The sequence below is a fragment of the Aulostomus chinensis genome, chromosome 20 (assembly GCF_037954235.1).
Source record: "Aulostomus chinensis isolate RoL2024-O1b breed Wild chromosome 20, RoL_Achi_v1.0, whole genome shotgun sequence".
Taxonomy (NCBI): Eukaryota; Metazoa; Chordata; class Actinopteri; order Syngnathiformes; family Aulostomidae; genus Aulostomus; species Aulostomus chinensis.
In genome coordinates, this window is record NC_141339.1 from 10,136,177 (window position 1) to 10,162,191 (window position 26,015).

Below are 26,015 nucleotides of genomic sequence, written 5' to 3' on the forward strand. Positions count from 1 at the left end.
GAAATAAAGCAGAAGTAAAACAGAGATGACACACCAGGAGAACACAGTCCTATTTAAACCATTTATGGCGCCAGGCAGTTAGTTGATGGTGCTATGTGTATGCACGCTGCATAAAAAGGCCACCATTAGACGGCTAATTATTTATACGTGTGTATCAGGCGTGACATCACTCAAACCAATCAGAGTGCCTTGTGTCATTCCCTTGAAAGCCCAAGCAGCGCCGGGACTTGGCATGTTGCTATTTCAGTGGTGCACGCATTTCAAGCATGGAGAAGTGAGCGCTGCTAATCTGGAAACAGACTTGCGCGTGCTCCGGGTGAAGGTACACAATCATGTTTCCATCTAACATACAGGAGCAGCAGGCATCCACCGAAGCCATCGGAGGGGAAGCAGGCTTGGGAGGAGGTGGCAGCCAGTGTTTCCACGTTATCAGGCACCAATAGAATCAACTTACACTGCTTCACATCTGATTGATGCATTCTTTACATAGCACTTCACACTTAATGCCACTGACCAAAGAACAACCTCTGCCTGGTCTGTGGTGCAAACGTTTTCTGCTGTTCCAAAATAGCAATGCACCACAGATGAGCCAGACCATGCCTTATTAACATACTTAAGCAACTGTCAGATGGAGCGCAAGTTCTTTGCCAGTTAAAGAATGACATTTCTCGGCATAAAAAATGACATTTTCAGCGGATTGACACTAGCAATGAAGCTTGCGCCTGACTGAGCGTCTGACTGAGCGCCAGCTTGCGCCATGCTTAAAATAGAGCCCCTTAAGTGGATAACTGAACAATGACAGTTCAGGTGATACTGTAACACTTAGAAGAAGAAAAAAAATCCTGTGTCAGGGCAGTAATCCTGATCCCTCCCAAATGTAATAGGTTCTTCTTTGGTCCATGTTCTATCCTTCCACTCTTTCATGAAACAGCTGGATCTACCCTTGCAAGTTCACTGAGATATAAAGGTTTTTAAATCATTTGAAATATTTCAGCACTGTTTCCCAATTGAATTCATTCTGGCACAATTTATGAAGCCCACACAGACAATACCTAAGTGTTTCAAAACTTAGTGTAGCTAATCAAACACAAATTCCATTCAGAAAACAATGATTTTAAAAGTCGCTCCCTGTTAACCTTGTGGAAAGACGGAACAAAACTTTTTATACAAATTAACATTGTGTTGTTGTTATTTCTAGCACAATCTGTATTATTTGGTCTTTTCTTTCTTAAATCATAGCAAAAGGAAATTTGATGCAGACCCCAGACATGTCTATATCACTTAAGATGCTAAAGAAAGATGACATTCTCTCTTTAAGCAAACATGTTACTACAGACATCTCATTCTTCACGTGGTTACTCTGGAAGCCCAAGTCTTTTTCATGCTTCTTTAGCTGTTAATAAACTGATTCTAGCATGTCATCTCTCTCTCTCTCTCTCTCTCTCTCTCTCTCTCTCTCTCTGTGTCCTCAGTACTACTATTCCATTAAGGATATTTCGGTTGGAGGGATGTGTATCTGTTACGGTCACGCCGAGGCTTGTCCACTCAACAACATTACAAAGGTAAAAAAAAAAATCTCTCAGTTTTCTCTCCCTCTCAGTCCAGCCAGCAGCAACAACCAGTAACCAAGAAAAAAGAGGAGTGAAATGTACCCTCAGGCATCAGCTTTTTATCTGCCGCTTTATATCAGACTGCATGTGTGTGTGTGTGTGTGTGTGTGTGTGTGTGTGTGTATGCTATGCTGTGGGGGACACAGGTGACACAGCGAAGCGTTGTCTCTCATGTCACTTCAAACAGTTGAGTGTTTGATACCAGACACCTGATCTTTCTCTCTTTTCTCTCTCTCGCTCTCTCTCTCTCTCTCTCTCTCACACACACACACACACACACACACACACACACACACACACACACACACACACACACACACACACACACACACACACACACAGCCTCGTGTCCCTTACATGTCCCGAGGCAGAACCACAAAGTCTTTGTGACACTTGTGTCTCGGTGATGATGTAATTGATAAGTGATGTCACTCCTTTGTTATTGTTTTCTCTTTTGTGTTCTTTCTTACAATTTCACTTTTCATTCTCAATTCTGTTAAAAAAAAAAAGTTGGGGGGGGGTTTACCTGAGTCTTTGCTTCATCTCTTACTTTTACTCAAAGTATTTTACATCTCTTTCTTAGCTTGAGTGTTTACCTTATAGCTTCTTCAACTGTAACTTTACTGTTTCCCAAGGAAGCTTGAATCATTCACACAGTCTCCTGGTCCAGTCCACTTGTATGAATTAGGGTTGAACACCTCTCAGATCAACCATAAATTACAGATTCCAAAACTACACTTAAAATACAGTACTTTTCCTATTGAAGAGAGGATTTGTTGTAGAGCAAATATAGTATCCCACTTTGGTTTGTCCATGGTGTGCCAAATAAATACGCAGGTTGAATATTACATTGTATAATATTTTATTGAATACTGAACCTTTTTTCTGACTTGGAAAAACGGTATAGTCTTAAATATAAGACATTCAACACATTATGAGCAGCCCTCTTCTTTAGTTAACATTTAGGGGCCATTGAGACGGAGGTGTTGTGAAGGAGAATGAATACAGCAGATGTAACAGATAAATTTCTCGCCTTCTGATCCCACAGGACGTTTAGCTCCTTTACTCTGTTACGAGTTCATTCAGCCATGCCGTTTTGTGCTGGGCAGATGTTCAGAGAGCAGAAAGGGTGAAGACCTGCGAGATGATTTGTTGATGATCGTCTACAGAACACTGGATCAGGCGCACGCTCAGCACAAAAGCCAGAGTTGATAAAAGAGGCACATTCAATTATGCCAAAATATCCCAACTTGGCTCTGGCTGAGCTATTGTCCTCCTCTCAGTTAAATCTGGCACCCTCTCCAATCAACCAATTTACACAAAATCCTGAATTGAATTGCTAAACCTTGGTGTTGGCAGATGTCCTGCTGCATTCTGCTCTAACTGTGTTTAGTTAGGAATTCACTCATCTCCTGGGGAAGAAATAATGAACCTGTTTGTTACTGACTGATATTCTGGAAAGGGAAACCAGTTCTTTCATTGGCGTCTCCTGTGAATACATAGTTGTTTGATCAGCCTTCAGCAGGTTACACACGTACACCGGTAATTACCAGTATGCTGCCAGTCATTCTAGCATGCGTGCAAGTGCCACATAATGTAACAAAAAAAGAGTTCAATCAAGCTGCATTTAATCCTCTATAAGAGTAAAAACTTTTGCGTTCCTGACCATGAAGTTCAAGTAATCAGCAAAGTTTAAAAAAAAAACAAAAAAAACAAAAAGAATTTCTCAGTGTGGAATCACACATCTCAGCAGGTTGCAGGTATTATTACGGCACGCATGGCTATGGCACTTAAGATGTAATTAGTTTTTGTTTTCAGAGGTCTGGTGTGACCATAGACAGATTTTGTTATGATTTTGTAATATGTAAAGGTTTTTAGTCCAAAAATAGAAACGGCTCCCTCCATATACTGTAGTTATTTTATATTTGAAAGCAGCAAAGATGTGCGAGAGTCATGCAATCCCAAGCCTAATTTTTCTTAAATTTACTTAATCGAGCTTGGTTTTGGATAAAATGTAGCTAAACTGACGTTCAACTTTTGTGGCGACTCAAATCGTTAGGGGTTTTGCTCTCTGACACCAACTTTTATTTCGTTGAAAATCTATTCATTACACATGTTGGTTGTTCATGTCTGACAAATCTGTGCTGTTGACGTGGAATTTTTTATGTTTTGTGAATCTGTGTGTGTGTTTGTGTGTGCAGAAGTTCAGCTGCAAATGCGAACACAACACATGCGGGGAGAGCTGTGATCGTTGTTGCCCTGGTTACAACCAGCAGCCATGGATGGCAGGAACCATCCTCACACGACGTGTTTGTGAAAGTAAGGAAAACACAACAGAAAAATTGGCATGCCCACGATTACCCACAAGACAACACTATTCAGGATTTGATAGTGTAGCTACATCCACATACATCTTTTAAGTTTTTCAAAACTTTGGGTACCATGAATGAAATGCAAATTTGATTTCACACCGACACACCCACCATCTCCTTTAACAAACTTCAGTTGAGGAGCGCCATGATAGCGCGACAGAATCCTTGATCCATCTCAAAATTTGCAATAATTTGACATTTTTTATCTAAAGGTTTGAATTTAAGCTGGGATAGTATAAGTGTACCGTGTATGGCGCCTAAAACAACAAACCTAAGAAGTATAAAATGTACTGTCGCTGATCAAATACCAACTCCATTCAGAAAATATGTATTTTAATTTTTTAAAAAAAGGTCACTGGTAGTCTTGTGGAAATAAATGACTAATTCTATACATCGACCTTGTGTTATAGTTACTTTTGTCACATTTAGCATTATTTTGATCAAGTTTTTACAATTAAATGACAGGGTAATCTGAGTTAGAAGTGGCAAGCATTCCCACGCAGGCTCAGGAGACCTCCATCCTCTCCACTGCTGCTTTTCACATCATTTGCATCATTGTAAATACCTCTAGATAAAGTTACAGGCCCACACATGACCTCATTTACTTTTCCAACAGGACTTCCACCGATTCAGGCAAGTAGTTTGGTTGTTTCAGTCACGGTTGTTTACAGAAAAACAACTGATCAAAAAACAACAACAACAACAACAAAATCAACATTTACAATTGACAGGTTGGTAACAGATGCTCTTTGGTCTTAATGGCCTGATAGATGTTCCTGCTGCCTCAACACAATGCTACTGAAAGAAAAAGTGCATGTGAAAACCACTGAGTGATCGCACTGTTAAAGGAAACGACCACTATAAAGTCAAGCCATTCCGGGAAAGAGCAGAGTATCCCAACCTGATTCACAAGCCCTGTCAGAAGTGATCTAAAGCTGGGAATGGATGGGCTAGGGGCAGCCTGGGGGAAAGACTGGTGTCCAGGAGGTATGGCAGCCAAGTACAGCTGAGTGGAAAAGTCCGGTAGCACTACACAGCTTCGCAGGCCAGCAGTGCCAGCTCTGAGATCAGATCTGGAGAATTTCCCTGGATTGTTATCCGCAGATAAAACTTGCTAATTTGTCTCCTCCCCTGTTATTCCGCCTGGCAGAACTGTGAAAACCAGGCAGTGATGAAGAGTGCTGCACTCCTAATGGAGTTCGCTTGAACAGTGGGCGGAGGGTCCAAGACTACTAACTCATAGGTTCATGTCTAAAACCAACCACGACTGAAAGTGTGTGAGAACAGTGGGCGGAGGGTCAAAGCCAGAGACCATCAAATACAGTACATTTACAGTCAAGGCATTTGACATGGCTCACTTTTGTTAAACGCTTACCATCACCATATAACATCCGTTTATATAATGCAGTGGTTCTCAAACTTTTTAAACCAAGTACCGCCTCAGAAAAAAATAGGCTTTAGGAATACCGCTGTGATGACGTGATGATGTGATAACGTGATGATGTTGAAAATACAGTGGCATGGCAGTAGCCTACAGCTAGACATGACTCACGTTTATTCCTGTTAATTTTTTTTTTTGGCCACTGTGAGCCATGGTGTGGTGACTGGCATCTCAGCCACACAACGGTCATATGCCAGTGGGCAGCCCCTCCTTTAACACACAGCCGTACTCAGTGAGTGAAAAAAATATTATGTCACTCCCCTCTAATACACACACACACACACACACACACACACACAACTCTTCTCATATATGAAAATTACATTTAAGGTTAAATATAGATATATTACAAGACAACCACTGACAAGCATGTTGGTGAGTGTTGTGAACTGACACAAGCGTAATGTGAAGGAGGCTCTTGCAAACTCTGGATCGATTAACGTCAGCCTCAGTCTCAGGCCAGGCTCAGCATCCATCCAGCTCCTGTGTGGGGTCTAGAACGCAGCAAGTGCAGGGAGGCTTCTCTCGGACTGGTATCTTGTCATGAAAGGAAGGACAAAGCGCACAGCCTGACTCGAGCGCTGGACGTTCGCTGTGTTGCTGCAAGTCCAACCGCAAGCGTTTTTGTGAAAGCAGACTTCAATGTTTCGTCACAAGGCAGTTAAATCAAACTTTTCTGCTCACCAACAGCGAAGTAACTGGACATATCAGAGATTGCAGCTTTCTCATCCAGTCATTTGCTTCAGCCATCACAGGGGAATATTCACAGAGCTGTTATCTGAGTGAGACAAGGTGTGCCATGATGCTATCTCTGACGCCTACATCCAGGTTCAGTTTGTCGTCGGAAACCACATACCACACGTTGGGGCCTCGGCTCTTCCTCAGTCCAACTGAATCCAAATTTGAGATAAACTGAGTCACATCCCCTCACTGCCATACATCGTTCATTGCTAACATTAACAGCAGCACGTGCTTGGCTCACTGTCAACAACTTTGGTTCAAACAGTGCTGGGCCAAGTATTCTCCTCCTGCTCCGCATTTCTTTTCCTGATAGGTCCTTTTTGTATTGGAACCTTTCATTTTACCTTCACTTGCGACCTCACCAGGTAGTAGTGGAAGTAGTTTCACCTGGTTTGGACATGGATGACTTATGCGTGCCCCATGTAGGATGTGATTGAACTTTACCGGTGAGCAGTCTGACACAAAATATGACAAGAAAGACAAAGGTTACTGTGAATCACAATGCCATTTACATATTAGCATTAAAAGTATTTACTGTTTTGATAGTATTGTTTTTTAAATTTTTTTTTAACCTCTTTCATTTTCACAAAAATTACTCCTAGGATTCCTCTGCGTGCCACTTGAGGGCCTAGGATTCCTCTGCGTGCCACTTGAGGGAGCTAACTGCTCCACAGTTTGAGAATCACTGAGATGATGTATTCGACACATTGTCCCTGTTTTAGCTATTTTGATATTCTCTTGCCTTTGTTTTTTTACTTCCTGCTCAGTATTTCAATGCCAACTGCTGCATGTCTTCTTGCCTCTGTCTATAGAGTGTAACTGCCACGGGAAGGCAGAGGAATGCTACTTCAATCAGACTGTAGCAGACCTGTCACTCAGCCTGGACATCCATGGCCAGTACAGAGGGGGCGGAGTCTGTATCGCTTGCCGTGACAACACGGATGGTTTCAACTGTCAGACCTGTGTTGCTGGATACTACAGACCTGCTGGAGTATGTCACTTTTAATCCAATATCTGTGTCCTCATTGAAATTTGTTATTATTATAGAAACAAAATATCAATTTGGAGAAATAAACTGATCGTCCATCATTTATTGTGTCAGACTGGGAGCAGATAGATACCCCTCTCTCCTCTATGTGAGCATTATGGCGCTCCAGACCCCCACCGGACTGCTTACAGCTAGTTAGCTTAGCTACAAAAGAAGGCTAGCCGTGGAGCAGTTGAAAAAGCTGTCTCAAAAGTTAGTAACTACACTTTTATTCTGAATAGACTAAGGTTGTGTTTAACATTTGCTGTATGTTTGGAATTACTTGACCGGCCTCAGCGTCCCATCTCATCTCGTTCTTTCAGCTTCAAAAGCCCATAGTTCATCCTCTGTGTATATTCTTCTCTCAGACAGGATCAGGGTCACGGTTTGACCAGACGTAATCCCCTTTCACAAAATCAGCCACGATTGTTAGAAGCAGTCGCTCTTCTTGTCGTCCACAGACTCACAAAAGAAAAAACTCACAAAAGTCTGTGAGTTTTTGAGGTGCTCCGTCAAATCATTGTGCATTACGCCTGCTCAAGAAAGTAGCTCTGGGTTTGGTTTTGACTTAAAAAAACATCCTCTTGTAATTCTCAACAATTCTTTTATCAGCAAATCTTAAACACAACCCTAAATCGCTTAATGCAAGTCAAGATCATTTTGATTTCTTCCAAGAAAGCTCTCTCTACTGCCCCACTGCTAGCATTCATAGCAGCTAAGCTAACTAGCTGTCGACTGACGGGCGAGGGCTTGGAAATCTGTCATGCATACAGAGAGGAGAGCAGTCTGTGTGTTTATCTGGCATTAAAAGTGATTAAAAATAGACATATTTCCCCAAATTTGGTGTGGTCCTTTAAGCAACTGTTAATTTTTGTTTTCCCGCCCCGTCAAGGTGAATGCTGAGGATGAAAACCCCTGCCTCCCTTGCTCATGTGACTCACACGGTTCTCTCAGCCAATCATGTGTCGCAGATCCTAGCCAGGCATCGGCCAGTATGAAAATATATTACCCATCTGTGCTTCATCTATCAGTTTTTCTGTTTGTGCTTCATGTCTTGAAAGCTTCTCATTGGACACAAATGCAGTTAATTAGTGCATGTTCATTCTTTTAATTCATTGTAAAGTGAGTTGTACGTAGCATTTCTTCGATTGAGTCCAGCATGATTTCCTGCAGGAATGGGGGGTTGGTTGAGTTTGGCTGTTTGCATAGAGTTTCTGTTACTGAATAATCTAAAAGAGCATGTTTTTACTGGTTCTGTGTCTGGTAAAAGGGAAGGTATTTTAGCTGCTGCGACTTCAAAGAGTTCACCAGTCTTTTACACACATTGCTGTTTTTTTTCTGAAATAATTGTAATATTGGTTGTGTCTTTGTGTGCGTTTTGACTGACAGCCCAGCCAGCAGGGTCATGCCGGTGTAAGGATGGTTTTGGGGGTCTGCGATGTGACAGGCAAGGGGATATACACACACTCACACACACACACACACACACACATACACACACACACACACACACACACACACACACACACACACACACACCAAGGCAAGCACACACAGATTAAGATAGAGACACATTTTGACAGGTGAGCTGAACCTTTCAGCTGTTGTCTGTTCCAATTAGTGTTTGAAAATTGCCAGAAAGTTTCCATTAAGATCTTAAATGATATTTGTTATCTGTCTGTGTCACACTTTCTATTGTAGCTCACAGGATGTAAAGAATCAAGTGTGTAAATGCAAGACATTCCACTTGTGATTATAAATCCTTGTTTTTCTGCTGCAGCAGCTCAATCACTCAAGCTTAATCTAATCTAATCTTAAATCTTCTACAAGTTTTCCAATAAACTTTTTGAACAGCCTGCAAATCAGGCAATTAAAATAAGCACGGTTTTAATAAAATGCTCTTTACTGACTTGGCTTACTTTCTCTGTTAATTAGGGGTATTATTTCCTCTGAGAGCCTTATTGCGCATACATGCACATCACCTGCGGTGCAAGGTCAGCTGTTTGTTCCAAACTGGAGCGTCAAGTGTCTGACTTTGACTAGAGTGGAGGCAAGGGGTTGTCAGGAGAATTCACCTTTTGACCTTCTGGATATGATGTGGCTTCTCTAATACCCACCACCTTCATCTGTGTAATTATTATTATTGTTATTAAACTCTTTTTTTTTTCTTTAGGTGTGCTGTTGGTTATATGGGCTACCCATCCTGTCAGCGTTGTAAGTGCAGCTTGGAAGGAAGTACCAATGCTGACCCCTGTATAACACCCTGCCTTTGCAAGGTCCATACACACACTTGCTCTCAAATAATTCCAAATACTCAATGTGAGCCCTGTTACTAAGAGGCAAGTGAGAGAAAAACAAATCTAAACTGTATGTGACAAAAGAATAGGTGAAACATTTCAATTCATTCAATCTATATTTTTAATCCTTAAGAAAATCATTTTTTTTCCTCAAATGACTGATCAGATCTTTGAGGTGCAGCTGAAACAACATCCTCTTTTTGTCGGGAGTTTTCAGTTTGATCCGAACCTAAGTTACACTTGTGGAACCACTTCCAGGCCGTACTGCAGACCACTGTCCATCCAAACAAATGGACCATCCCGAACAGAGCCCAAAGACCATGGTCCACTTGAAAATGTTGGGACACTCCTGCTACTGCTTGAAGTCTGTTTCCCAGTGGACCATGATGCGGTTTGCTTGATGTGTTTAATAAAACTTACCAAATACAGGAACTGAACAAAAAATTGTTAATTTAATTAGCTCACATGCAGGTGACAACACTGCAAGACTGTGAAGAGGTAGAGAGGAGGAGGAGGAGGAGGGCAGGACCTTTTTTTCGTGCTTAGAGGGGAGTAAAAAGGGGCCTAAACACTATGTTGTAGCTGGACATTCTTACAACACCACAGGTCTCTTTTATAAGGACAGTGGAAATTGTAAATGTGGATATAAGTAGCAGGAGTTTTGGGAGCGAAACGTGAGCAGTTTAAGAAGCATCCATCCATTTTTTTACCGCTTATCCTGTTAAGAGTCATGGCAGGGGGCTGGAGCCTATCCCAGCAGCCTTTGGGCGAGAAGTGGGGTTCACCCTGGACGGGTCACCAGTCCATCTCAGGACCAACACATAGAGACAGACAACCATTTACACTCACAGTCACACCTACAGTCAATTTAGAGTATCAATCAGCCTCGTCCCCTCTTGATGTCTTTGGACTGTGGGAGGAAGCTGGAGTACCAGAGAGAACCCACACAGTAACAGGGAGAACATGCAGACTCCACACAGAAAGATCCTGTGCTCGAGCCGGGGCTCGAACCCGGAAACTTCTTGCTGTGAGGTGACAGTGCTGACCACTGCACCACCGTGCCACACAGTTTAAGAACACAACTTGCCAATTAATGTGACAAAAAGTGAAAAAGCTCCATCTGAAATGTGCTTGTAAACTGCAGGGCAAAATAAGACCATGTTACCCACACAACATCATTAAAGACGTGGTTGTGTCATCTTGGCAGAGTCTGTATTCTGACCACCTGACAAAGTGACAGTGTGAAAGCAAACTGTACCTTATTATAAATGCTAATTTCTTGCACCGTCCCCCGAATCGTACCAAAGCCACCGAACTCCAGGTCTCAGTCTGTTCCCAAGTGAACTACAGTTTGTTTTGCTTCAGGTGTGAATAAATTAAACTTTACATTGGACCTAATGGAGGAAACAAACCAAAACTCTGTTTATGAAAACAGATGGTGCAGAGTTTAAGAGTTTATAACATTGGAGATAATCAGTGTTGCAGACTTCTATATTTTCGGTCCATTTTGTCTTCGATGATCTTTTTTTGTGTATCATAATGTGATGTAACATAATAATTAAAGCAGTCACAAGCAGCTTGTTGTTTCCAATGCACTGACAGTGATTTTCCTTCCAATTTCCAATAGATGAATGATTTCGACATGTAAGAGTAGCGGCTCTGCTCCGAGTCCCTCACAGATGATTCAACTTTTCAATTTAATCCCAAGAGAGACGAAAGCTAACCTTCCTCAGACTCTTATACAAATACGTATAACCAAAAATCAATTGTAATACAGATACAAAGAAGCACACATTGGTCTATAAATAGTATAAACTGTCTAATCCGTTTGATCCATATATATTCATCCTCTGTTGCTGCCACCTGCACGTTGTCCCTGAGATTCTAGCTTATTAAATCCAGACCTATTGACAATATGAAGGTAACACAGTCCAGCTCTTCATCAACTGTTAAGGAAATCCAAATCTGGGAAACAATGAGTGACAGGTTCTATGTTGAGTAAAGTAGCTTTCTGTTAGGACTGGTTAATGGGGCACCTCAGCCTCTTCAATCACGTACACAGGAGAGATCAGGCTTCCCCCACTTGCCTCTCAGTGCTTCTACAATAACGTACCTTGTGCTGATGAGGCATTTTATTGCTTCTTGTCTTTCATTTTCTTCTCTCTCTCTCATTCTCTCTCTCTCTCTCTCTCATTCCTTCCCTCGACCCTAAAGGAAAATGTGGAGGGAGAGAATTGCGACCGCTGTAAACTTGGTTTCTTCAATCTCCAACGTGACAATCGACGTGGCTGTGAAAAGTGTTCTTGTATGGGCGTGTCCAGTCACTGCTCCGCCTCTACATGGGCTTATCAAAATGTAAGAAATCCCTCCCTCATTCACACACACACACACACACACACACACACACACACACACACACACACACACACACACAGAAGTGCCCTCACTTGATATGATTTTTTAACTGAGCAGTACAAAAGGAAGTACTGCTTTGACTTGAGTTTGAATTTTAAATACACAAGTAAAATACAATAAATAAATTAAAAAAGGGAAGTTTATAGACAAAAGGAAAGTTGTAGAAAACATAAAAGATTAGGGACATTTTTTTCACCGCTAAATAAATACGGAGGAAAATGAAAAAGATTAATCTATTTATATCACATTTAATTAAGGCCCAGATTCGTTTTTAGATATTATTTTAAAGCATTTCATGGCATATTTTAGTCACTGTTCCCAACAGTTTTCCCCTTTGTCACTAAATGCTGCTTTACTGAATTAAGTACAAAGAAATTGTGTGACCTTTTGTAGTTTACTGAGATGCAATAAACTTTATCACCACTTGCAGAATAGTGATACATCATAATTGCACCATTTGTACAGAAGCAGTAATTACTGAAACACTGCTACTTCTTTTTCTTTACTTATCTACTTATTTTATTCAAATTATCGAGTAACAGCATACGCTGCACATTTTTTCATACATCTATCTGACAGCATGAAGTACAGTTTTGGATAGTTTGCTGTTGTTAGCCATCAGTCTGCTGCTGCTGCTGCTGTCAATAAATCAGTCAGAAGCGTGGCACTCCTTCGCCCAGTCTCTGATCAGCTGGTTGTGAAGGAACCCGTCCTGTGGTTTGTGGAGCTCCTCACCCCTGGAGACCTTCTGATCAGGTTCCTTTGACTCCATGCGACCCATCCCGAACTCCCATCCTATCATCTTGTATAAACTGTGATTGTCAATTGATGAGGAGGCTTTCTTCATGGGTTTGCTGCCTTGTGGAGCTGCATGTTGTCCAGATCACCAGGGTAGAAGGAGTTCAATAAAAACACAACTTCAATTGGGTCTCATCAAATCAAACTAGATCTACATAGAGCTGCATTTTTGTGCAATACTCATCATTTCTTTCTGTGTATCTTGAACATGAGACAGGACTTGGACTGAAAAGGATTTAGACTTCACCTCTGTGGTCGTAGAGTATCCATCGTGTTAGTCTTCTGCTCTGAATTCCCCTACTCATTGTGGTGTCATCTCTGACAGCCCTCTCTTGGTGTGTTCAACCTTCGGTCCTCTTCAGTAGAAGACCTCTTAGCGAAGGAAGCTGCATGTTGTCCAGACACCAGGCTGTAGGGAAAATACAATATTTCAAGTTCAGTATAGTCCAGTCAGGTAAAAATAGATCATCATAGAGCTGCATTTGGTCATTTCTCTCAGTGCATCCAAAAGACAACAGTCAGGAGTTAGAGTGAAAAGGATTTGAGCTTGACCTTGGTGGTCTTGATAACAGCTCTATGGGGGTCCATGGATCATGATTTTGGATCTGCCAGCCCTGTCCTGGTATGTTCAATCCTCAGTCCATCAGTAGCGGACCTCTTTGGGGAGGGTTTCCCTGCATTTGCAGCCTTGTTGAGCTGCTTGCCTTTTTACTCGGCAATTTCGACCCAGCTCCTTCTATTATTGTGACCATCTCACCCCTCATTATTAGCCTGGAGCTGCTGCTGCTTGACTTCTACCTCAGCCTTCTTTAGGTTAATGTTGATACGACCTTGAACATGTCTGTAAGCCACCCATTTAGACTATGGCACAGGGAAAACAGATGGTTCATAACGATGTGAAAACAGTTCAAATACTCAGTTTAAATCAACATCCCAGATTTCCAAAGACTATTTCGTACACAATGTAAAAGCATTCTGCAAAAGTTCTAAAGGGGACAAACATCAATTGCAGATGTTCAGGTTTTTATTTCAATGATGCTAAATATAAAAGTAATTTATTTCAATGTGGGTGTATCTAGTGGAGGAAATCTGTATGTGTTGTTAAAAAAGACTGAATATCTACCTGACTGAAGTTCAACACATCCTGTAGCATAACAAAGATCCTGGAGGTTGCCTGTCTCCCTCTCATGATCTTCTCCATCTGCTTTAGATACTTGTTCATCTGGGACTAACAGAGAAATAAAGAAAGAATGTGGTATTCATCTCAATAATAATCGTTAACCTTAAAAAACAGTTTATCAGTATGAATCATACTAGTCAACAGTTTGAAAACACCCTTCTCTAAGCAGCTCTGGTCAAGTGCTTCTCAAACTTTTTGAGACAAAACCCCCAGAATAAAAATTTCTGGTCTATAAAAGTACATTTTTCTTCCCCCACACAACCATTTGGCCAGAAATGAACTCTCATCGGGTTGAAAACCATTGTTCTCGTTCATGGTTTAATAGCTTGAAATATTTAAACACAATCACGTCTCACACCCTCAGACAGCGGCACAGATGTTGGGATCTGAGATTGTCTTCTCATGGATGAGGGTGATTGCAAGCTACAGCCCCTCCTCTGTACTGATCAGCAGCTCTGCCACCTGGTTCATCAACTGGATGAGGCTGAAATAGCTGAACAGTTCTCTGGTCACAGGCTGTTCAGGGTCCTCATTGAGGAAGTCCTCTTTGCCGAGGGCTTCAATGAATTCTTAAAAAACTGAAATGCTGCATTTGGTAAAAGAAAATACTACCAAGACAAACCATCATGTCCTGCATACGTAGGCAGATGATGGTACTCACTGAGACATTTACTCATAAATTCACTCTCTCCGACTCGCTGTCTTGTAGGGTTCAGTTCTGACTTTGGAGGACAGGAAGTGCTTTACTCAGTGCAGCAGATGTTCCTTATCATAGTGACCACAGAGTCTCAGCTGAAACACTGACCCTCCACTCAGCCACTCCTAGCCAGACGCTGTCAGAACTGTGACGAGCATTTTCAGCTGAAATAAAACAACAGCAAAAATGCTTTGGTGGACACAGCTCCAAGTCCACGATTCCTTTCAATCAAGGACCATAATTCACCATAATCACATTAACAAAATTTTTTGACACCACTGCCTTGAAGTGAGCTAGCGTACTGTTTTTAACACAAGCACTTTTGCCATCGGACAGATAAGTGCCCTTTTTGCAAGTTGTTTGTTTTTCTTTAAAGTGTCAATTCTACTCCTAATGTGGCATAAATTCTCAACTGAAATCTGTAATGAGAAAACGACATCGGAGCTATGATTACAGGAGACTAGACTGAGCCAAGACCACGCCTCCCTTCATGACACGCACACACACATGCACACGCACACACACACACACACACACACACACACACACACACACAGGAGGATGAGGATATCTGTCCATTAGGGCCAAACTTAGCTTATATATTGTACAAATGTTAATATATACAATACATGAATGTAAGCTGTATATCCATGGTTGATATTGTAACTTAACAGCCAACAGGGAAAGAAGGGAATGGTTGTTCTATGAAAAAGAGTCAAACTTCAAACTCTGTCAGAGTTTGGGCAACAATATTGCATTCAACTTTCGTTTGGCATTTTATAATAACAGGTTATTTCGATATCTCTTCCGTGTGTACATATGCACAAAAGGAAATAAACACATAACAGAATGACAGGTTAAGACGAGACAGAGTTTTATAAATATCACGCAAGTATAAATGTGAAAGCAAAATCTTTTTTGGTTCAAATGTTGAATGCAGGAGGAGTGTATTGAAGGTTAGAGCAAAGGAGAGGCAAGAAAATGAGGGAGGAGGTGAGAGGAGAAAAGAGGAGAGGACACGATTGGAAAGGAGAAGGGAGAACGAGACAAGAGGCAAGTCAGAGGTGAAAAGAGGAAAACAGTTTTTGACTGACAGTCGGGGTGGGAGAAGAGGGGAGAGGGTACGCTGACAGGATGACAGCTTTGATTTAGACACCGATAGTGTGTGTGTGTGTGTGTGTGTGTGTGTGTGTGCGCGCGCGCGCGTGCGCGAGCGTGTGTTCAAAAGGGGAAACCAAGGTCAGGTTAATTGCAACGACAGATGTGTGTCTGGCTGTCTCTCTTACACACGCGCACACATACACACATTTGCGCCCACTTTCACACACACTCAAAATCCTTCAGGAGTGTAGAAAAAAAATCTCTTTCCAAGTGTCAGCTGTAAGACGTCGTGGCTGACATGTGACACATGTACAAAAACCTTTAAACATATTTTGACACTGTTTTCATTCCATTTCAAACAGGCGATGTTAAAAAATTTGTATTTTTAGAATTGAACTGCAGGAAAGGCCATTAGTAATGGGATGGATTTGTGTTTTATGTTACGTCATGAAGGCTGGTTTCACAGTACAGGATAATCAGGTCGATTTTACATCTGATTTGCCCCTACCAACAATTCGAGGGTGTTTCCTATTTGAGGCTGATCAGTACTGATTATCTCTGCAAATGATCCTGTAGTCTAATGGTGTTTTTGACTTAGGGCCCTATTTAGGGGATCTAAAGCGCATGGTTTAAGGCGAATGGAGCGTGTGGGTTCGAGATATGTCCAATTCATTTAAATCAGTTCGCCAATGAAAAGTCTGGGAATAATGCAAGGGGTTGTCATTCGCATCTAACTGAAGCAAATGTATGTTTTTGGTGTCAGATGAATGTAGCTAATCAGTGTCATCTCCCTCAGATTCTGTCGGTTTTAGAAATAAATACGATGAGGGATTAACTTGTTTCTTCTTTGTTTGTGTAAAAAATGTTGAAGATCAATGTCTAATTCTGTCTCCCCTGCAGATTCCCGCTGTTCTCAAGGCTCTTCTGTCCTGTCAAGTTTACTGCAGGTTTAAATGTTAGCGTTAAAAATGTTTCCTCCTTCTCTCTGAATGTTGTCGTGTAGGAGACGACTCTAGTGGGCTGGCACCTAGTTGGCGATCGAGGAGGCAGCGTGTGGCCTATTCATAGACAGACGCCTCTGTATCTGAGCGTCCCGCACTCAGATGTTGTCAATGATCTGGGCTCCGCCTACTACTGGAACGCACCTGGGCTGTACCTGGGAAACAAGGTGAGAAGCAGACAGTCATGCTTGGCTAACAGGATACTTAAATATAAAAATATAACCAAGAGAGTTTTGTTTATGTAGTTTCATATCAAAAATTTAAAAAACTTGCTTTTTGCATCGTGAGCATAAAAAACTTCGGCGAACATCCATCCATCCATCGTCATCTTCCGCTCATTCCTACACATTAAGGGTCGTGGGGGGGCTGGAGCCTATCCCAGCGTCAACGGGCGAGAGGCAGGGTACACCCTGGACAGGTCGCCAGTCCATCGCAGGGCCAACATAGAGAGACGAACAACCATTCACACTGACATTCATACCTACGGTCAATTTAGAGTATCAATCAGCCTCGTCCCCAATTACATGTTTTTGGATGGTGGGAAGAAGCCGGAGTACCAGAGAGAACCCACGCAGACACGGGGAGAACATGCAAACTCCACACAGAAAGATCCCGTGCCCGAGCCGGGACTCGAACCCGAAACCTTCTTGCTGTGAGGCCACAGTGCTAACCACTGCACCACCGTGCAGCCTGCCTTCGGCGAACGTGTAACTGAAAAATGTACTTCCTTTTTATCTGGGGACCAACAGCCACACTCTCAGTTAATATGGACAAAATTTGCTTTTGTTGATTATTCTGAAGGTGTTTTACTCCCTAGACTATCAAACCCGTTACCAGCCACAACCTTTATCATCTGACTACTTTGAGGTAACTTCTGACTGTGTGCATCAAAACACCAACAGTTGGTGACATGCAAATGTGTAACTGACTAAAGGCAACATCATTAGGACAGACTTGCATATACTGTACAGACTTAACAGATCAGTTTGCGATTTAAAAATAAATCCCCTGGATGGGAGTCTGGTGGAAATATATCCTGCTGGGATGCTCACCTCCCTCCCAGCGCTGCTTCTTTGGATCTGCTTTCTGCTAATGTTGACTGTTTGAATGTATGCCGTGGTTTTCTTTAGCCGTGATTAGACTTTATCACCCCAGCTGGCAAATAGCTTCAGTCCATGTTTCTGAAGTCGAGTTGTTGCCCTGTTACAACAACAGACTGGCTGTGATGTTTGTCTGGGTGTCATGGCTTAGAGGAATATACCACTGCATTTCATTACTTCACACCCTGCAGGCCTGGCTTGTCATTTCATTTATTTGTCTGAACTTCTATTCCTCCATCCCTCTAACCATCCCTCCATCCCTGTTTCTTTTCATTGGTCTGCCACCTCCTAAGTCTCACTCTGTCTCTCCAGGACTCTCCTACCCCCCCCCACCCCCCACTTGCTTTTTCTCTCAGGGTAAACAGTGTTTCGCCTGTTGAACTCCGTAATTTTCTTTTAGCGCACAGACACAGAATCACACACACACACACACACACACACACACACACACACACACACACACACACACACACCTTTGTTTTTCTCCACAGTTGTGAAGCCATCTCAACTAAACGTACAACCCTAAGTCTTACCTTAAACTGAACCTAAAGGTAATTCTAACCATAGAAGCAGATTTATAGTTGCAGAGCTTATACCATGGTCAACTCCAGTTCACTAGCTTTTATACTTGTGTACTGGTGTGTCACTCTGCAGTCGGTCACACGTGAATGGCTACTTGGCGTTTCTGTGCCATGGTGTTGAGTTTCCTTGTGTACTTTAATTAATGGTGCCTAAAACTGAGCAGCTCATTTTGTTGTGTTTCAGGTCATAGTTGTTGAACAGTTACATTTGCAATGCAAATAAGAGCTCAGACATCGGAGGAGGTGTGATGCAACAGAGTTTCCTGGTTTTTGTGTTGAATGACGCTGAACGATCTGGTTGCACCCTCCACTACCATGAAGAAGCAAAGGATTATACGGGACGGTGCACTTTAGAGTTTGTAAAGGGAGGTAAAATACAGGTAGCTGGTTCTTACTGCATTCCGGATAGATGAAGTGATGTCGGAGGGCAAAATTCATGACATGACGTGAATTTGTACTTGAGAGGCAAGCTACACTTTTTGTGTAAAGTATCACTTTGATTCCCTTGAATCTGTGGCTACCAGCCAAAATATCCTCCTTCAGATTTTCTAACTAAGATTTGTCCTCACTAAGATAGAAAGACATGCAGGCATGTGATCACACCAGATGAAACACGTTTTCATTCAAAGATACACAAACACTCACACACACTCACAGGCCTTTATAAGTCAGATAATGATGTGTTTTGGAGGCATTAAGGACAGCGAAGCAGAACCAATGCCTCTAAACATGGGAAACAAACAAATTACCACTGTATGTGTGCATGAGTGTGTGTGATCGCTAGGAGCAGTGTGCGAGCAGTGTATGAAAAAGCAATTCTTTGCTTCAATCTCTGATTGTGTTACAGAGATAGATTCTATGTGACTTGATTGTGACACACACACACACACACACACACACACACACACACTCACTGTGATCTATCACATTAAAGTGTATCACTGGAAGTGACAGGCTGTGTGTGTAATGACAAGCCAGCAGTGCATATATGTAAGTATAAATATGTGAATGATAACGTTCTCAATTCTTGTGCATGACCTCCTATGTCATGAATTCCAAGGTTGCTCATTGGCCTGTTAGCGTGTTCAGTGAATGCTCATTGGTCCAGAAGCATGTTCCACTGATGCTCATTGGGTGTTTTATCTCCTGTGTAGGTCCAGAGACTGCTCTTTCCTCAGGGATGCCCTTATTAGAAGATTTTTTTCACAATGCTTCTGGTTTGTTTGGCAAGGAAATGCAGATGCGCAGGCGTCACAGAGATGGGCCAAAGCATGAGCTTGCAGTGTTGCAGTTACGAGGGTGCAACATCGTTTTAATGGTTTATAATCTGGGTTATTTCGGTGACATTTCAACTGTTATGCTGTGGATGTGTGAAAAGATCCAAGTGAGGAGGCGAATATTTCAAATTGTAGGATTTCAAAAGGTGTCACAAGTAAAGTTAGTTACTTTAATTGCTTCTGTTGATAAATGCACAAAGTACAGGGTGTTGACAGGTCCATCAAAGTCACACAAGCATTTGAGATCATTCCATTCATCCTTCTTTTAGTTTGCTTTTTGTCAAATTGTCCAGATTTCTATGTTAAAAACCTTTTGAAAGCCCCCTCTCAACCTGCACTGTCTTATTGCGATACTTCGCCTCAACTCACTAATTGGTTTCTTTAGATCACAAAGATGTTTTTTCCCTGTTGGATCATATCCTTGTGACTCCAAAATATTATTTAAGTTGAAGCCAAAGTGTATTTGCCAAGGAAAAACAATACACATTTTTTGGGTGACGTATCGCTTTAATATGGTCACATACCTCTTGTTATTAAACCATATATATGCCATGTATATAAACAGCAATGCTTGAGTTGGAAGACAAGAGGATTCAATAATCTGTCACCAATTTTATGATGGAATTGTCTTGAAAAGTCTTAAAAAGCATCACATGTACAGTAAGCATCTTGTTCTCTTCACTTGTATGTAGCATTTTTGTGAATTATTTCAGCAGTTTCAGCAGTCCGGTGAAGTAAAAGTTTGAACGCTGCCTTCCCACTCTTATTTTCATTATTCCTCAAAAAAAAAAAAAAAAACAACTCACTATATGTTACCTGCACTTTCTCAACAAAGTAAACAACTTGCTTGAGAACTTCGTGGAGAATATAGTTGACAAAGAGATGCATATCTCCTCAGGGATTAGTGGAGACCAAAGAAGAAAAGAAGGGTGAATATTCATAATTTTTTTAAATTTTATATTTACATATGCTCTGTTTTCACGGTAAATTATTCTGTCTATAAATATGCAGTACATAAGGGATTGTGTTTGGTTATATTTCTCCAGTTCAGTTTTTTAATAGTACTGATTTTAAAGGGATGCGGAATTTATATCTTGTATAAGCTGCTTGTTTCCAAACCAGTCAAATAACCCCCTTTGTATCCATCCAGAATTGAAAAGGAAATGTTAAACATTTGTAGAAAAAGATGGATGGAAATTTTTTCTGTCCACCTTTGCCAATACTCTGTAATCCCTTTCACTTTTCTTGTCCTTCCTATGTCCTATTTTGATCAATAATAATCACAATAACAGGAAATCCTTTAAAGGAAAACCTACCACAGCTACAAACCTGAGTCAGAAAAATATTGAAGTGTCTAGAAAAATGCTCCCATTTCACCTTTGTTATAGAAGTTGATATCTCACCGTTTTGATGAATGAAATCTGTTCCGAAAAGGATTTCCCTTAAAATACCTTTGTGGAAGAAAATCTCCCTCTTTCTTCCAAAGGATCGTCAGCCTTTACCAAGCTGCTGAGCTCTGACTTATTAGAGAGAGAAGAAATGTGTGTAGAAGTTTTTGTGTAGTGCCACTCCTAATCTGGTCGCGATCGTGCAAGATGGATGTTCCCTCCCATTTTCTCACTTTCTTCTCGAGCTCCCTTACATTTTGTTCATGCACAGAGCTGAAAAAGTACCTTCACATCAATCACGGTAGATTTGTTCCAGTTTTCATTAACCAAATAATGTGTTGTCACACACATTTGTGTTTCAGTGAAGTGTGTGCAGAGCTCGACAGCAATCCCAGGGCCCGCATATAAAGACAGTATTACACCTGGGTATTAGTCACTGATGTTTTCTCTGGTAGAATGCTGTACACTCCATGTCAGTAATTAGTGTTTTGAAATTAAGATTGCATTTCTGGTCAGCATCACTGCCCTCTGTTGCAACATTTTGCAGGAGTACTGAGTACAAATGTCCATTTGTGTGCCTCAAAGCAGCTATTACCCGGTAAAGCATGAATTTGATTTTCTGATGAATAAAATGTTGTGGTAATTCATACAAAATGGAGTTTAGAAGCCATGAGGGGCCAGATAGCTTGTTGGTTTTGACACTCAGTATATTGTTGTAGTTTTTTTTTTTTAATCCTCATTTCACCACAGGATCTTAGTTTTCCACCACCTTTGGGGGGCCTTCCATTTGGTCCTATGGATTTCCAGCTCACACTCAGTGCAGATGTTCCTGTCCACCATGCCAACCACTTGGTTCTGGCATTCTACATACATTCTTCCTGCCTGCCTGCGTCTCACACCCTGCTGCTATGTGCTGAACTGTCACAGGGGCCTCTATCAATCTTGTACTAAGTGCCTGCTCTTGTGCTGCAATGATTAGCGCCTCTGTGCTGTTTTTCAATCAAGCCTTCTCCAACCACTTCTAAGATTTCTTGACATCAGCCACTTCTTCTATTCCTGTAGTGGCTGTAGATCAGCCACTCTTAATGATGATATAGCTGAGGGGGTTCAGACCCATGCAGAACAGCAGTGGGAATAGTGCATGACCTTGGTATGTAGTAGCACCTGATTATAAACTGCCTTTGGCTTGGAGTTGGCCTTCAGAGTTGTTTAGCCCTATTGCTATTGCTACCAATTCCTTTCTGGCCCCCTCTCATGTACTGTGCCATGTGCCTATTCATCGTAGCTACTTTGTTGCCTGACAGGAGCTTCCATGTTGTGAGAGGCAGGTTATTGGCCGGTGGTTGGATGGGATCACACCCCTCTCGGGGTCCTTAACATTCAGGACTGTCTGTCCTTGGATTAACTATTCTGGGTGGGTCCCATCCATCAGCAGATGTTTCATTTTATGCTCTCAGGTGTTGATTCAGTGGATTTAATTCCTTCAGCCAGTAGGTGTGGATCATGTCAGGGCCTAACACTGTTCAGCTCTTCATACCCAACACTCTGTCTTTCATATCTGCTTTTGAGATGGTGAGATCATGGTCTGCTCTTAGGCCCATTAGCCATTCTGAGAAGTGGTAGTGTGTGATGCCTCCTTCTCCCATATGCTCTTCTAGCATTGTTCAGTCTCTGCCCTGGGTGGATCTATATTGTTGCTACTACTGTGCCACTGAGAGTAGAATTTGGATGGTTTAGTGGAGAACATTCTATTCATTTTCCTGGCTTTTGTATCTCTTGTGAAATCTAGGAGCTGATGTCCTAGTGGACATTTGTGGCAAATTTGGATACATTTCCTCAAGTTTCACCAGTCATATTATGTATGTAGGTGACAGTGACCTTAGATTACTAAAATAATTTCACTTGATCCTTGTGACCCAGTAGAGGTTGGAGCCAAATTTGAAAAACAAAACAAAACAAAACAAAATCTGTTACGGCATTGCAGAGATATTGCGTATCAGAGACATCTGTCATGTGTTCACCCTTCGCCAGCATAGGGACATTAAAAAACAAAAAAACCCTGACATAATCAACATCCCACAGAATGTTACACTTTCGATAAAGCCAGCCTCAGCTTTGACTCAATCTAGCAAAATTGCTTGTTAAGATGTCCTGTAACATTAGCTTCAGCTGCTTCGGGAGGCCGGGCTTCCAGACCATCTCATGGCGTCACTCTTACCTTTGCTTTATTCTCTCGCCTCACGATGGTAGACAAATGTGAACCCACACACAAATGTAATTCTGTCATGGACAGTTTCAAGGACCCTGTGATGAGTATATACACGAAGCCATCACTTGTACCACTTGTACAAACGAATATAATCCAGTACGACAGCTCTGCAACTCAGCAACTTAGATGATAGTGTGCGGTTTTGATTGACGCTGACTGAGGGATGTTAAATTAACTGCATGTTTATTCTCGAGGTTGCAGTGTGCATTTTAAATGGACTGTATTTTAGTGAGAATGGTAATATTTCAGCCCATTTATAATGGATAATAGACATACAGAATATATACCTATAATATGCATTTCAATATAATGCAGCTCGGTACTAGCTGTTGTACTGCATTGAGTGATATTGTAGAGGTTTATCTGTGTATTGGTAATCCCAGGGTTGAGAGACCTGCATCTAACTGACCTGAGGAAAAAAATGTTAATTCATGGCCCAAAGTAAACTCCCGACCCGTAAACTCCTGTTTATTCTTTATTTATGTGTTTATTGATCAAACTATAACAGTGCAGATCCTGCTGCTGTGAACATAAGCTGCCAGTGCATCTTTGTCCCCTCCCACAGGCGTGGCCCGAATCCAGATAAACAGAGAAAAGTATACACAACAAAGTTTTGTTTTAATTATTTTGATTAAGCAAAACAAATTATAATTATTAATGACGAACCCTTCTTTCTAAGCCTGTTTCTCTACAAAGTTGCGCATCAGTATTACCCATTAAAGTGAGTATACTTTCAATGTATGATTTTGAAATTAAGAAATTCAAATGTAGACTGGAATTACACTGTATAGTAAATGATTCCAGGCACAGCCTGAATTTCAAAAATGCCTCTGCATTGAATATCGCATTTATCATCATCTATTGGCCTTGTTTGTTACTTGAATTCTGATGCATAGCCAGCTGCTGGTGTTGACTTTCAAGTGTCAGCAAGCCGTGGGACCGCAGAACAACACTGGATTGTTTCTAAGGCGCAGTATCTAAACAACAAAGCTATTCTTTGTCATCTTACAGAGTCATATGCTTACTGAGTTAGTCTCTTGATACACAATCACACGCGTTATCATGTTATCGAGCAGCACATAACCTGAATATGTAACAGTGTTTCTTCCTTCTTCTGTTCTTCAAGTTGTACACATACCCAGCCGTAGCACCGTAGCACATAAAAATGTGAATGTCAGTTATTTGAGGTACATGTTGTACATTGTAGACCAGAATTTAAAACTGGTTTCAACTAATCTTAATCAAAAACCGTAATACCTTAAGTATATGACTGAATACAACCACATGTGGCAAAATGTGTTTGTTTCCATATGGATATTTCTTATTAATTACTCTACTAGCCACAACACCTGCCTCATGTTATAGGTCCCCCTTTATCTGCCAACCTCCGTAAGACCTCTGAAGGTGTGCTGTCATACCTGGCACCAAGACCAGCAAATCCTTTCAGTCTTCTTAGTTGTCAGGTGGATCTTTTATGGATCGGTCCTGTTTGTCCAGCTCATCCACCAGATGATGGTTTGGATTGAGTTCTGGGGAATTTCAAGGCCGGGTCAACACCTTGAGCACATGAACCTGTCTCTGGTTCACTGCTTGTCCTTAGAGCACATTTGGTAAGTACTAACCACTGCAGACCAGGACCACCCAAAAAGACCTTTTGGAGATACTCAGTCCCAGTCAAGTAACCACTACAATTCGGCCCTTGTCAGAGTCATTCGGATCCTTTCACTTGACTATTTTTTCCTGCCCAATAAATCCCTCTGAGCAGAGCCAGCATGACCATAATGCTGTATTGAAGATTTGAAACTCCTGATTGAGACCATAAACATTGTAAGAAAATGTTAACTGAACTATTGAAGAGGTAGGGTCATTTGTTTTTAGATTTCTACATTCAGAATTTTTTGAAAGAATGCAGGTTTAGGGCTTTTGTCAGCTGAGAAAGGTCTTTTTCAGTTCCCATTTGACTTTCCAAAAAAAAAAAAAAAAGCATCAGCCTTTTGTCCTTCGCCAGTTCCTGCAGTCCCTAACTGAGTTCACATGCAGAGTTTCCTGGCAGCTCAGCAGCTTGTCTCCTGTGTGTATTCCTCCACCCAAGCAAAAAAAAAGAGCACTAGAGGAGGATGTAAACACAGGAGCTCAATACCCAGCTGCATGGGAGAAGAAGTTGATAAGACATCAATAAGTTTAACACATATTAGCATAAGCACATATTGGAGGATTTGAAAAACAAAACAACACACACACAAAAAAAGTGATGCCTTCGATGCAGAAATAAGTCCAATATGGTACAGGTGCATTCACAAAACCTATGCTTGGTCAAAGATTGATAGCTGAACTTAGTGCTTTTTTTTAGGAACATCTGTGTCAACAAAAAAACAAATCGTTTACACAAATGAATTCACTGCATGTGACACACACAGCAGACATGGCTACACCCTGGAAAATTTTGACGATTCGCTATGAATCCCAAAACTGATATGACTTCTTCCCACATGGTTGGATCAGTTCCAGACTTCAAATATTTGCTAAATGTTGAAATCTGCCAGAAGACATGGACAGGTCAGTACTGACCCTGCCTCATAGCGCCACCAGCTGGAAACAGGAAGAAAGTCAGACGTGACAAACTTAATCTGACTGACATCAAAACTGTGATGCCATCACCTGATGGAGAGCAATAAAATGTGAGTAACTGTGTCCTCTCAAGCACCACCTGTTGGACTCAG

General features: G+C 41.5%; 1 protein-coding gene across 1 annotated transcript in view; it reads left to right on the plus strand.

The window, feature by feature from the left end:
• lama2 (laminin, alpha 2) overlaps positions 1 to 26,015 on the plus strand; it is a 234,998-nt gene that overhangs the window by 72,943 nt on the left and 136,040 nt on the right. Inside the window, exons 7-14 of the mRNA XM_086188853.1 lie at positions 1,473 to 1,562; positions 3,812 to 3,929; positions 6,977 to 7,155; positions 8,084 to 8,183; positions 8,581 to 8,638; positions 9,365 to 9,467; positions 11,703 to 11,843; positions 16,683 to 16,847. Coding sequence (XP_086044979.1) covers positions 1,473 to 1,562; positions 3,812 to 3,929; positions 6,977 to 7,155; positions 8,084 to 8,183; positions 8,581 to 8,638; positions 9,365 to 9,467; positions 11,703 to 11,843; positions 16,683 to 16,847 — 954 coding nt within the window. The remainder of the gene's footprint in view (positions 1 to 1,472; positions 1,563 to 3,811; positions 3,930 to 6,976; positions 7,156 to 8,083; positions 8,184 to 8,580; positions 8,639 to 9,364; positions 9,468 to 11,702; positions 11,844 to 16,682; positions 16,848 to 26,015) is intronic.